The sequence below is a fragment of the Ostrea edulis genome, chromosome 6 (genome assembly GCF_947568905.1).
Source record: "Ostrea edulis chromosome 6, xbOstEdul1.1, whole genome shotgun sequence".
NCBI classification, from domain to species: Eukaryota; Metazoa; Mollusca; class Bivalvia; order Ostreida; family Ostreidae; genus Ostrea; species Ostrea edulis.
In genome coordinates this window covers 77,657,411-77,672,890 of record NC_079169.1, presented here as the reverse complement: position 1 = coordinate 77,672,890, position 15,480 = coordinate 77,657,411, and the positions used below count along the sequence as shown (strand labels likewise).

General features: G+C 32.8%; 1 protein-coding gene across 1 annotated transcript; it reads right to left on the bottom strand.

Annotated features, from left to right (window-relative positions):
* Positions 1–2,806: 2,806 nt before the first annotated feature.
* Positions 2,807–15,139, bottom strand: LOC125645971 (uncharacterized). Its single transcript, XM_048872029.2, has 3 exons — positions 14,824–15,139; positions 4,791–4,952; positions 2,807–3,631 (listed from the first exon to the last, which is right to left on the bottom strand). Exons 1-3 carry the CDS (start codon positions 15,137–15,139, stop codon positions 3,378–3,380), a joined length of 732 nt encoding a protein of 243 aa, XP_048727986.2. The 3' UTR covers positions 2,807–3,377.
* Between the last annotated feature and the right edge of the window lie 341 nt (positions 15,140–15,480).

Genomic DNA, 15,480 nt, shown 5'->3' with positions numbered 1-15,480 from the left:
GGATATGTAAACAGACACTGTATCTCTTTCATTGAGTTAAAGATTTGTTAACATAGTTAATAAAGTTATGTATGATATATTCAAATTTTAACTAAACAATGATGAAAGATTGGTGGTGAAGTCTGTCGAGATGATAATGCCCTTCACCGCAATGGTGACGTCTCCATATGAGTGAAAGATTCTTGAGAGGGACGTTAAACAATATTCAATCAATCAATAATCCTGCATGAATATAATGAGGGGGAGGGTTAGAATTAAGAAATAATTATCATGTTTTCGTATATGTTGCAGGATAACCTTTTTATTCTTGAAATGTTGATTTGAAATGTAAAAAGCTGAGGCGTTAGCCAAGGCTTTTATATTTCAAATCAACATTTCGAGACCAAGGGGGTTATCCTGCAACATACACGAAAACAAGAACTTTATTTCTATTTTACTACGGCTCACAAATATACAACCAATCATTTTCTCATATAACTACGAATTAGGTCTTTGTGACGTCATGGCAGTTTCCAAAAAGGCCTTCATCGTTTTTTTGCTGATAAAAAAGGTGAGATGGTAGGGGTATTCTAATTCTATTTTGAAAATATATTTCAAATATTACTTTAATGTTGATGGATTATATTAATTGCTTTGAATACAAAGTTGAAGAAAAAGGTGCATCGCAATGTTTACATGTGTATCGCTCTGGGAATGCAGATGATTGTTTTGTAATAAATGACATATGTTCTTCAGTCATTTATGAATTTGTTTTACAACATGTACGAGTGAGATGAGTATAAATTTTCTCAGTCAGTTATTATGTATGAAGGTACATGTATGTATATCACAGAATCCACGGTATTCCTTTGATCTTTGCAATAGCCATGGTAGCATTAGTAATAATACACATGCAACAGCAATTGAAAATAAAAAATAAAACTAACAAACATTAATAAAACTGTAATTGTAACAAAGATAGTCTGAATAGTGAACATCTGTTGATATGTACACACATGCACGAATGCGTGAGTGTGTGAAATAAATCCATCTTTTCAGAAATAAATTTAACAGGTAAATCTCTCCTCGATTAATTTAGGCCTATTATTAGATGGGACGTATTATGTTAAGGCGCTGTCTGCATTCGTCCGGCTGGTTGGCTGTCCGTCCTGGGTCATGTTTTCCGGACTTTTTTCCGTATTGGATACATGTACAACTTTGAAATTTAGTCACAATATCTCCCTCAAGAATTGTAAGAATGAATATGCATTTCAGCTGGATTGGTCCATCCTCGACCTACTTTAGGGCTACAAGTAGGTCAAACAGTTTTCAGGACTTTTCGTTACAGACACAGATATTGTCCTGAAATTTACACATAAGAGGAATACAAGTTCAGTTTGCATTTCAGTTGGATTGGTCCGTTCATCCATGACCTACATTAGGACTAAAAGTAGGTCAATCAGTTTTCTGGGCTTTTTTCCTTTTGGATACAAATATTGCCTTGACATTTAGTCAAAGGCTTCCTCTCAGAGGAATACAAGTTCAGTTTACATTTCAGCTGGATTGGTCCATCCTTGACCTACTTTTGGACTAAAAAATAGGTCGGACAGTTTTCCGGGCTTTTTTCATTACAGATACAGATATTGCCCTGATATTTAGTCAAAGGCTTCCTCTCAGAGGAATACAAGTTCAGTTAACATTTCAACTGGATTGGTCCATCCTTGACCTACTTTTGGACTAAAAAATAGGTCGGACAGTTTTCCGGGCTTTTTTTCATTACAGATACAGATATTGCCCTGATATTTAGTCAAAGGCTTCCTCTCAGAGGAATACAAGTTCAGTTAACATTTCAACTGGATTGGTCCATCCTTGACCTACTTTTGGACTGAAAAATGGGTCAGACATTTTTCATTACGGATACAGATGCTGCCCTGATATTTAGTCAAATGCTTCCTCTTGGAGGAAGACAAGTGCAGTTAACATTCCAGCTGGATTGGCACACAATGACCTACAGTACTTTAGGTGTAGAAGTAGGTCAAACAGTTTTCCAGATTGTTTTTGGTATGGTCACAGGTATTGCTCTGAAATTTAGTCACAACCTCCCTTTCAGAGAAATACATAATCAGTTCACATTTCAACTTAATTGGTGCACCATGGCCTACTTTAGGGCTAAAAGTAGATCAAATGGTTTCCTGGACTTTTTATCATCATAGATATTGCACTGACATTTTGTTTCAACCTCACTCTCGGAGAAATGCACAATCAGTTCACATGTCAGATGGATTGGTGCACCATGACCCACTTTAAAGCTTTTCTATTCAGAATGTGTGTTGTATCAATTCAGAGTGCACAATATGCTTCCAGGTTGAATTTCACTGTCCGACCACAGGTGCTTGTGGACAGGACTTCCGGTACCCCCCTTCTTTTATTTTTAAATGTTCAATTCCTTGGGTATTTCGGATGTATTTTTGATAAAATATGTAACTTCAGAGTTTATCTATTTCAATGGAATACACAAATCTCGCATAGAAACCGTTTTAAAAATGTCATATCACTGATCATAATATATGTTCATATATTATGATCGGTGATATGACATTTTTAAAAACGGTTTCTATGCGAGATTTGTGTATTCCATTGAAATAGATAAACTCTGAAGTTACATATTTTATCAAAAATACGTCCGAAATACCCAAGGAATTGAACATTTAAAAATAAAAGAAGGGGGGTACCGGAAGTCCTGTCCACAAGCAACTGTGTGTCCGACGGGTGTATATTGTACCGTTTGCGGTACTCTTGTTAACAATTTATGAAAGTGAAGAATTGTTTGCTCCTTTTCAATTTTATTGAAAACTCACAACAAAATATTGACAATTAAATGTACACTTGAGCAGCAAGCGAATTCTCTGAATTTGTCGCCTACTTGGGAGTCGCAATTTATTAGAATCAATTATAATACTATGCATACCAAAATATTATGTACATATATAATATCAAGTCTCTCCAACATCCCTATCTAAAGAATGATCCAGTATATTCATGCTTGTTGAATTAAACTCAAATAAACAGATATTTTTTCTTCATTTTCATGAAAGTATATTGTGAAATATATTTCTTTCCTAGAAAGATGTACTAATTTTACAACAAGAATTCGACTATGACCTTCAAACGAAAGACCAGTTTTCTTTAGCCCTGTTGATAAACAGTCGTTGTAACCTTAGAAAAGCATATCCTTATATACCATGTACATTTAGTATTCCTGACAGATATAGTGTGAAAGAAAGTACTATACGCGTACCAACAAGTCATCCACAACACAAGCTTCATTTGTGGCCCCTAATCAAATCTCTATTTAACAAAAATCACGTCCTCAACAACAGCGACAGGGGGAATGTGTATCATGGAGTAGCCTCAGCAGACTTGTCCTCACTCTGTGTAATATTCTCATCTTTTGTGGTAGATTGTTCCTTCATGGGGCCCGTTTTGGCGACCAGTGCTCCTTTGATGATAAAGGCAGCTGCCACCGAGTAGGCCACTGTGGCTAGAATGGCAAAGACTAGGGACACGATTCCAAGATTCGAAGTTTCGCTCAGTTTCATATCACTTGTAAGTTCTCCATTCAAAACTACCAGAGCTGATATTAACATGATGGCTGAAAATACATATCAAGACGGGGTATTGAATAAGCGTTTATTAGAACTGGGGATTATTTTATAGACTTTTACTTTGTTCGGTCATTCACTGATTGTCTTTTGACTGGTACTGTAAAATTCAGGGTAAATCATAGAAAAATAATGTTAAAGGACAAGCTGCCAATCTGACTACAGTACAGACCTATATAGCTCTGTACTGTAAAATTCAGGGTACATCATAGAAAATAATGTTAATGGACAAACTGCCAATCTGACTACAGTACACACTTATATAGCTCTGTACTTTAGTCAGATTGAGAAGCTGCTTTTTTGGGGTTGGTGAACCTCTCTTTCTCACATTGCATTATTAGAAATTTTACACAGTCCTGAGAACATGCATCAACATACTAGCTTGAAAATACGGATGTATATTTAATTGCTGTTATAAAATTTAGAAGTTCATTTCAAAATTAAGGATTATCTCCCTCATGCATAGCTCTTATCCTTAGACGAATTTGACTCTACTTTTTTTGGCACGCTGTTTTTGGCTATAATAGCTCTAAAACTTCAATGTTATTTCGGATTTCAAACATCACTGAAGAGACATTATTTGTCGAAATGCGCATCTGGTGCATCAAAATTGGTACCGAATAAGTTTTACATTATGACCCCTGGGTCGAGGCCTCTGCTGGTGGACTTTTAGTCCCCGAGGGTCTCTACAGCCCAGTAGCTAAGTACTTCGTTACTAGCTTGAAAATACGGATGTATATTTAATTGCTGTTATAAAATTTAGAAATTCATTTCAAAGTTAAGGATTATCTCCCTCATGCATAGCTCTTATCCTTAGACGAATTTGACTCTACTTTTTTTGGCACGCTGTTTTTGGCTATAATAGCTCTAAAACTTCATTGTTATTTCGGATTTCAAACATTTCAGTTGAGCATCACTGAAGAGACATTATTTGTCGAAATGCGCATCTGGTGCATCAAAATTGGTACCGTATAAGTTTTTACATACACGTATCAACTTTGGGCTACCATGATTTTATATCGCGTTTTGCGCCATGATCACATTTTGAAATGTTATAACACTGATGTGTATGTTTTCATTAAAATATAGACATAAAAGCAAGTTCCAGCTATCGAAAAGAATGTTACTTTTAAACGAAAATGTTCTAACCTGAAATGAAGGCTAGTACAGCTGGAACGAGAGTGGCGAAACAGAGAGGCTTGGCGAGTTTCTTCAGGATGAAAAGCACAAGAACGACTATACCGGCGACAAGGCCTAGTCCCAGGAACACGCCGGCCACCTGACCTACTGACTGGATCGTCTGCACTGTGTCTGAAACATTCCAAAAAGAGTACTCACAGTATAGCGAAGAAATCCAGAAAGCAATGCAATTTACAAAGCGCAAAAAGGAGGAAAAACCTAAACAATCAAAGGTGATGAACCAAAAGGAATGTAGAATGTATTATTTAATTTTTGCCGTTTTGACACTGTGCATAACATTGTTTTGATATCTGTATTTAATTTCGCTGTTTCCACTGTGAAATTAAAACGCTAATACTATGTTTAAACTAATCACATCGCATCTTCGGAAACCCACGCCTTTTGCGACCGACCGTGGGTTTCCGACGATGATCTCGGCGATATTCGTCGAGGCAGGATATTTGGACTAGCCTCTATGGAAAAGTTCAGTTAGATTATCCAGCCTCGACAAATCTCGCTGAGATCAGTTCAAATCTACCTATCATAATTACATGGGATAAGCAAACATATAAGAGTTCAGTTAAAGTATCCAGCCTCGACAAATCTTGTAAATTGAAATTCTGAGAAGGAGATAAATCGTGAAATTTTATGATATTTGGTCTGTAATGAAATTTTTGCGATACGTACATTGTTCGAAAGTCTTAAATATTGGCATGACAAAACATAGGTTATAAAATTCGTCGTCTATTAAGTTTTCGACTGACATTCATTTCATCTAACTTGTCTTTGTCCGTAAGATAATCTAAATCAAAATCATCTAGATGGATTTCATACTCTGAAAAATTGTTCATTTCATATTAATCATCTTCGTCGGCAACCCAGGAGTTAAAATCTCCAATCAGACAAATGTTGCAATGAGAGGCATTCATTTCATTTCATCACCTATAATAAACGCAATGGAATCCTACACAGGTTATGTGCTTTATTTTTTTTTTTATCAGCGCTTGGAATGAATTTTCAAATGTTGGCGGACATTTGCCTAAGATCAATATATTAGATTGGAGAAAGAAAGAGAGGGACGAAAGTTTGTACGGAGTTCTATGAGGAATAAAAATTGATACTGTTTATCCGGTAGGATCCTACGCGTGTAGAAAACAGCGATGACGCGCGATAAAACTATTGTGTAAATGTCATGCTTACGCCGAGTTATACGATCGTGCAGTAAAGAGAGAGAGAGAGAGAGAGAGAGAGAGAGAGAGAGAGAGAGAGAGAGAGAGAGAGAGAGACTCTGAAGTTGTTTGTGCTATTGATTTAATTTTTCAATTTAATTTACATAATGTGCCGTTTAATTCACGGTTGTTGTTTTTCTTCGTTATTGGATCGTGTCTGTCAAACCTGTTACAATAAAAATGTAATTTTCATTTCATTAAATCAGCCTTCTAGAACATGTCTATGTTACGTTGAAAGAATTTAAAACACATGAAAGTCTTGATGATTCTGCCCAACCGCCCAGGTGCATATTCGACCACAGCATAGTACTTGACCAGGTTTCCTATTTGCATATGTACACCTGTACACGAAGGTTCAATGATTGTTTCCGTGCACTTTTTATCATACATATATGTTTAATTAACCTTCTTTATAGGTAGACATTTTCCCATTCTTATTGGCTAAAACTTTTTTTTTCTAGAACGGCTTATTTCCTAGATTTGTTGGGTAGTTTCTCCTGTGAATTGTCTAATGTCCTTATAACTATAGACAGTTTTCTGTATTCTAGATATTCCCCATCACTTATAACTATAGACAGGTTTCTGTGTTTTAGATATTCCCCATCACTTATAACTATACACAGTTTTCTGTATTTTAGATATTCCCCATCACTTATAACTATAGACAGGTTTCTGTATTTTAGATATTCCCCATCACTTATAACTATACACAGTTTTCTGTATTCTAAATATTCCCCATCACTTATAACTATACACAGTTTTCTGTATTTTAGATATTCCCCATCACTTATAACTATACACAGTTTTCTGTATTTTAGATATTCCCCATCACTTATAACTATAGACAGGTTTCTGTATTTTAGATATTCCCCATCACTTATAACTATACACAGTTTTCTGTATTCTAAATATTCCCCATCACTTATAACTATACACAGTTTTCTGTATTTTAGATATTCCCCATCACTTATAACTATACACAGTTTTCTGTATTTTAGATATTCCCCATCACTTATAACTATGCACAGTTTTCTGTATTTTAGATATTCCCCATCACTTATAACTATACACAGTTTTCTGTATTTTAGATATTCCCCATCACTTATAACTATACACAGTTTTCTGTATTTTAGATATTCCCCATCACTTATAACTATACACAGTTTTCTGTATTTTAGATATTCCCCATCACTTATAACTATACACAGTTTTCTGTATTTTAGATATTCCCCATCCTTATAACTATAGACAGTTTTCGGTATTTAGAAACATTCCCCATCACTTATAACTATACACAGTTTTCTGTATTTTAGATATTCCCCATCACTTATAACTATACACAGTTTTCTGTATTCTAAATATTCCCCATCACTTATAACTATACACAGTTTTCTGTATTTTAGATATTCCCCATCACTTATAACTATACACAGTTTTCTGTATTCTAGATATTCCCCATCACTTATAACTATACACAGTTTTTTTGTATTCTAAACATTCCCCATCACTTATAACTATACACAGTTTTCTGTATTTTAGATATTCCCCATCACTTATAACTATACACAGTTTTCTGTATTTTAGATATTCCCCATCACTTATAACTATACACAGTTTTCTGTATTTTAGATATTCCCCATCACTTATAACTATAGACAGTTTTCTGTATTTTAGATATTCCCCATCACTTATAACTATACACAGTTTTCTGTATTCTAGATATTCCCCCATCACTTATAACTATACCCAGTTTTTTGTATTCTAAACATTCCCCATCACTTATAACTATTGAGAGTTTTCGGTATTTTAGATATTCCCCATCACTTATGACTATAGACAGTTTTCTATATTCTAGATATTCCCCATCACTTATAACTATTGACAGTTTTCTGTATTCTAAACATTCCCCATCACTTATAACTATACACAGTTTTCTGTATTCTAAATATTCCCCATCACTTATAACTATACACAGTTTTCTGTATTTTAGATATTCCCCATCACTTATAACTATAGACAGTTTTCGGTATTTAGAAATATTCCCCATCACTTATAACTATAGTCAGTTTTCGGTATTTTAGATATTCCCCATCACTTATAACTATACACAGTTTTCGGTATTTAGAAATATTCCCCATCACTTATAACTATACACAGTTTTCTGTATTTTAGATATTCCCCATCACTTATAACTATGCACAGTTTTCTGTATTTTAGATATTCCCCATCACTTATAACTATAGACAGTTTTCTGTATTTTAGATATTCCCCATCACTTATAACTATAAACAGTTTTCTGTATTTTAGATATTCACCATCACTTATAACTATAGACAGTTTTCTGTATTCTAAACATTCCCCATCACTTATAACTATACACAGTTTTCTGTATTCTAAATATTCCCCATCACTTATAACTATACACAGTTTTCTGTATTTTAGATATTCCCCATCACTTATAACTATACACAGTTTTCTGTATTTTAGATATTCCCCATCACTTATAACTATACACAGTTTTCTGTATTTTAGATATTCCCCATCACTTATAACTATACACAGTTTTCTGTATTCTAAATATTCCCCATCACTTATAACTATAGACAGTTTTCTGTATTTTAGATATTCCCCATCACTTATAACTATACACAGTTTTCTGTATTTTAGATATTCCCCATCACTTATAACTATACACAGTTTTCTGTATTTTAGATATTCCCCATCACTTATAACTATAGTCAGTTTTCTTTATTCTAAACATTCCCCATCACTTATAACTATAGACAGTTTTCTGTATTTTAGATATTCCCCATCACTTATAACTATACACAGTTTTCTATATTCTAGATATTCCCCATCACTTATAACTATAGTCAGTTTTCTGTATTTTAGATATTCCCCATCACTTATAACTATAGTCAGTTTTCTGTATTCTAAACATTCCCCATCACTTATAACTATAGTCAGTTTTCTGTATTTTAGATATTCCCCATCACTTATAACTATACACAGTTTTCTGTATTCTAAACATTCCCCATCACTTATAACTATACACAGTTTTCTGTATTTTAGAAATATTCCCTATCACTTATACATGTAACTATAGACAGTTTTCGGTATTTAGAAATATTCCCCATCACTTATAACTATAGACAGTTTTCTGTATTTTAGATATTCCCCATCACTTATAACTATACACAGTTTTCTGTATTTTAGATATTCCCCATCACTTATAACTATACACAGTTTTCTGTATTTTAGATATTCCCCATCACTTATAACTATAGACAGTTTTCTGTATTCTAAATATTCCCCATCACTTATAACTATACACAGTTTTCTGTATTTTAGATATTTCCCATCACTTATAACTATACACAGTTTTCTGTATTTTAGATATTCCCCATCACTTATAACTATACACAGTTTTCTATATTTTAGATATTCCCCGTCACTTATAACTATAGACAGTTTTCTGTATTTTAGATATTCCCCATCACTTATAACTATACACAGTTTTCTGTATTTTAGATATTCCCCATCACTTATAACTATAAACAGTTTTCGGTATTTATAAATATTCCCCATCACTTATACATGTAACTATAGATAGTTTTCGGTATTTAGAAATATTCTTCATCACTTATAACTATAAACAGTTTTCTGTATTTTAGATATTCCCCACCACTTATAACTATAGACAGTTTTCTGTATTCTAAACATTCCCGATCACTTATAACTATACACAGTTTTCGGTATTTAGAAATATTCCCCATCACTTATAACTATAGACAGTTTTCTGTATTTTAGATATTCCCCATCACTTATAACTATACACAGTTTTCTGTATTTTAGATATTCCCCATCACTTATAACTATACACAGTTTTCTGTATTCTAAATATTCCCCATCACTTATAACTATACACAGTTTTCTGTATTTTAGATATTCCCCATCACTTATAACTATACACAGTTTTCTGTATTTTATATATTCCCCATCACTTATAACTATACACAGTTTTCTGTATTCTAAACATTCCCCATCACTTATAACTATGCACAGTTTTCTGTATTTTAGATATTCCCCATCACTTATAACTATACACAGTTTTCTGTATTTTATATATTCCCCATCACTTATAACTATACACAGTTTTCTGTATTCTAAACATTCCCCATCACTTATAACTATACACAGTTTTCTGTATTTTAGATATTCCCCATCACTTATAACTATTGACAGTTTTCTGTATTTTAAATATTCCCCATCACTTATAACTATACACAGTTTTCGGTATTTAGAAACATTCCCCATCACTTATAACTATACACAGTTTTCTGTATTCTAAATATTCCCCATCACTTATAACTATACACAGTTTTCTGTATTTTAGATATTCCCCATCACTTATAACTATACACAGTTTTCTGTATTTTAGATATTCCCCATCACTTATAACTATTGACAGTTTTCTGTATTCTAAATATTCCCCATCACTTATAACTATACACAGTTTTCTGTATTTTAGATATTCCCCATCACTTATAACTATAGTCAGTTTTCTGTATTCTAAACATTCCCCATCACTTATAACTATAGACAGTTTTCTGTATTTTAGATATTCCCCATCACTTATAACTATACACAGTTTTCTATATTCTAGATATTCCCCATCACTTATAACTATAGTCAGTTTTCTGTATTTTAGATATTCCCCATCACTTTTAACTATAGACAGTTTACTGCATTTTAGATATTCCCCATCACTTATAACTATACACAGTTTTCTGTATTCTAAACATTCCCCATCACTTATAACTATAAACAGTTTTCTGTATTTTAGATATTCCCCATCACTTATAACTATACACAGTTTTCTGTATTTTAGATATTCCCCATCACTTATAACTATACACAGTTTTCTGTATTCTAAACATTCCCCATCACTTATAACTATGCACAGTTTTCTGTATTTTAGATATTCCCCATCACTTATAACTATACACAGTTTTCTGTATTTTAGATATTCCCCATCACTTATAACTATACACAGTTTTCTGTATTCTAAACATTCCCCATCACTTATAACTATAGACAGTTTTCTGTATTTTAGAAATATTCCCCATCACTTATAACTATACACAGTTTTCTGTATTTTAGAAATATTCTCCATCACTTATACATGTAACTATAGACAGTTTTCGGTATTTAGAAATATTCCCCATCACTTATAACTATAAACAGTTTTCTGTATTTTAGAAATATTCCCCATCACTTATAACTATAGACAGTTTTCTGTATTCTAAACATTCCCGATCACTTATAACTATAAACAGTTTTCTGTATTTTAGAAATATTCCCCATCACTTATACATGTAACTATAGACAGTTTTCGGTATTTAGAAATATTCCCCATCACTTTTAACTGTACACCTTTTTCTGTATTTTAGAAATTCCCCCATCACTTATAACTATAGACAGTTTTCTGTATTTTAGACATTCCCCATCACTTATAACTATAGACAGTTTTCTGTATTTTAGATATTCCCGATCACTTATAACTATACACAGTTTTCTGTATTCTAAACATTCCCCATCACTTATAACTATACACAGTTTTCGGTATTTAGAAACATTCCCCATCACTTATAACTATACACAGTTTTCTGTATTTTAGATATTCCCCATCACTTATAACTATACACAGTTTTCTGTATTCTAAACATTCCCCATCACTTATAACTATACACAGTTTTCTGTATTCTAAATATTCCCCATCACTTATAACTATAGACAGTTTTCTGTATTCTAAATATTCCCCATCACTTATAACTATAGACAGTTTTCTGTATTTTAGATATTCCCCATCACTTATAACTATAGACAGTTTTCTGTATTTTAGATATTCCCCATCACTTATAACTATACACAGTTTTCTGTATTTTAGATATTCCCCATCACTTATAACTATACACAGTTTTCTGTATTTTAGATATTCCCCATCACTTATAACTATACACAGTTTTCGGTATTTTAGATATTCCCCATCACTTATAACTATACACAGTTTTCTGTATTTTAGATATTCCCCATCACTTATAACTATACACAGTTTTCTGTATTTTAGATATTCCCCATCACTTATAACTATACACAGTTTTCTGTATTTTAGATATTCCCCATCACTTATAACTATAGACAGTTTTCTGTATTTTAGATATTCCCCATCACTTATAACTATAGTCAGTTTTCTGTATTCTAAATATTCCCCATCACTTATAACTATAGTCAGTTTTCTGTATTCTAAATATTCCCCATCACTTATAACTATAGTCAGTTTTCTGTATTCTAAACATTCCCCATCACTTATAACTATGCACAGTTTTCTGTATTTTAGATATTCCCCATCACTTATAACTATACACAGTTTTCTATATTTTAGATATTCCCCATCACTTATAACTATTGACAGTTTTCTGTATTCTAAACATTCCCCATCACTTATAACTATAGACAGTTTTCGGTATTTTAGAAATATTCCCCATCACTTATAACTATAGACAGTTTTCTATATTTTAGATATTCCCCATCACTTATAACTATACACAGTTTTCTATATTTTAGATATTCCCCATCACTTATAACTATAAACAGTTTTCTGTATTCTAGATATCTCATCACTTATAAGTATAGTCAGTTTACTGCATTTTAGATATTCCCCATCACTTATAACTATTGACAGTTTTCTGTATTCTAAACATTCCCGATCACTTATAACTATACACAGTTTTCGGTATTTAGAAATATTCCCCATCACTTATACATGTAACTATAGACAGTTTTCTGTATTTTAGATATTCCCCATCACTTATAACTATAGACAGTTTTCTGTATTTTAGATATTCCCCATCACTTATAACTATACACAGTTTTCTGTATTTTAGATATTCCCCATCACTTATAACTATAGACAGTTTTCTGTATTCTAAACATTCCCCATCACTTATAACTATACACAGTTTTCTGTATTTTAGATATTCCCCATCACTTATAACTATAGACAGTTTTCGGTATTTAGAAATATTCCCCATCACTTATAACTATAGACAGTTTTCTGTATTTTAGAAATATTCCCCATCACTTATAACTATAGACAGTTTTCTGTATTTTAGATATTCCCCATCACTTATAACTATAGACAGTTTTCTGTATTCTAAACATTCCCCATCACTTATAACTATACACAGTTTTCTGTATTTTAGATATTCCCCATCACTTATAACTTTAGACAGTTTTCGGTATTTAGAAATATTCCCCATCACTTATAACTATAGACAGTTTTCTGTATTTTAGAAATATTCCCCATCACTTATAACTATACACAGTTTTCTGTATTTTAGATATTCCCCATCACTTATAACTATAGACAGTTTTCTGTATTCTAAACATTCCCCATCACTTATAACTATAAACAGTTTTCGGTATTTAGAAATATTCCCCATCACTTATAACTATAGACAGTTTTCTGTATTTTAGAAATATTCTCCATCACTTATACATGTAACTATAGACAGTTTTCGGTATTTAGAAATATTCCCCATCACTTATAACTATAGACAGTTTTCTGTATTCTAAACATTCCCGATCACTTATAACTATAGACAGTTTTCGGTATTTAGAAACATTCCCCATCACTTATAACTATAGACAGTTTTCTGTATTCTAAATATTCCCCATCACTTATAACTATACACAGTTTTCGGTATTTTAGACATTCCCCATCACTTATAACTATACACAGTTTTCTGTATTTTAGATATTCCCCATCACTTATAACTATAAACAATTTTCTGTATTTTAGATATTCCCCATCACTTATAACTATACACAGTTTTCTGTATTTTAGATATTCCCCATCACTTATAACTATAGACAGTTTTCGGTATTTTAGTCATTCCCTAAGTACTGATGTTAGTACATGCTTAAAATGGTAAATATTCCGTATTCATGACTTTTCAGAACAGAGTACATGTATACTGCACAAGACCAGAACCATAGAAAATCATTGATTAAAAAAACTTCTACAGGAAACATTCCCGACAATGTGAATAAATGACGATTAAAGATGACAAACCTTTACAAAGATGACAAACCTTTACAAAGATGACAAACCTTTACAAAGATGACAAACCTTTACAAAGACGAGAGACCTTTACAAAGATGAGATACCTTTACAAAGATGACAAACCTTTACAAAGATGAGAGACCTTTACAAAGATGACAAAAAACCTTTACAAAGACGAGGGACCTTTACAAAGATGACAAACCTTTACAAAGACGAGATACCTTTACAAAGATGACAAACCTTTACAAAGACGAGAGACCTTTACAAAGATGACAAAAAACCTTTACAAAGACGAGGGACCTTTACAAAGATGACAAACCTTTACAAAGACGAGATACCTTTACAAAGATGACAAAACTTTACAAAGACGAGAGACCTTTACAAAGATGACAAACCTTTACAAAGATGACAAACCTTTACTTTACAAAGATGACAAACCTTTACAAAGAGGAGATACCTTTACAAAGATGACAAACCTTTACAAAGATGACAAACCTTTACAAAGATGAGAGACCTTTACAAAGATGACAAACCTTTACAAATATGACAAACCTTTACAAAGATGACAAATCTTTACAAAGATGACAAACATTTACAAGATGAGAGACCTTTACAAAGATGACAAACCTTTACAAAGATGACAAACCTTTACTGAGGTATCCGGTGGTGTCAGAGTCCACACAGTTGTTAGCATTAAGAGTGGTGGTGCTAGATCCAAATATAGAAGTGACGGTGGTGGTGGTATCTACATTGTAACAGGTGGTGAACAAGCCGATGTTAGCTTTCCCTACCACATTTACTGTCGCCGGCATGCCATTCACCGTAGCGGACGTAGTAGTGGTGAAAGCATAATCGATCCAATATTCCCCTAGCAGACTCGCCACTCCCACCCCGAACGAAATGGCCATCAAAACAATGCCAGACGATATCAAGATAATTGTTAGGAGTTGTATTTTCTCCATATTTTTAGCGAAAGTTAATTTGTTCTAGAACAAAATAATGACAAAAACTCTGTGAATAAGATAAAGGAACCAAAACTAAATATACACGTTCCAAATGATGGGAAATATATACATGCACGTTTTGAAATAAAACCTGATCACAAAATGGTGTTACAAAGTTGAAGCAATTGCTTTTAAAAGGCGTTATTTTTCAACACTAGATCTATGGTGACATCCCATACAATGCCTTTATCCTGGCACATCCTTCAGTACTAGTGTACCACACACAATGGAACTAAGGAGATTTTAGTCTAATATAGGATTAATAGTTTTCTGTTGACTTTCCTTCTTTTTGGTGCATA

What these genes read in the sequence shown, in the direction of transcription:
- LOC125645971 (XM_048872029.2), bottom strand. Translation starts at nt 15,139, where the DNA reads ATGGAGAAAATACAACTCCTAACAATTATCTTGATATCGTCTGGCATT. An exon ending in CACCGGATACCTCAGTAAAG is followed by an intron (nt 4,953 to 14,823) that starts GTTTGTCATCTT and finishes GGAATGTTTCAG; the next exon opens with ACACAGTGCAGACGATCCAG. An exon ending in TGTACTAGCCTTCATTTCAG is followed by an intron (nt 3,632 to 4,790) that starts GTTAGAACATTT and finishes ATGTATTTTCAG; the next exon opens with CCATCATGTTAATATCAGCT.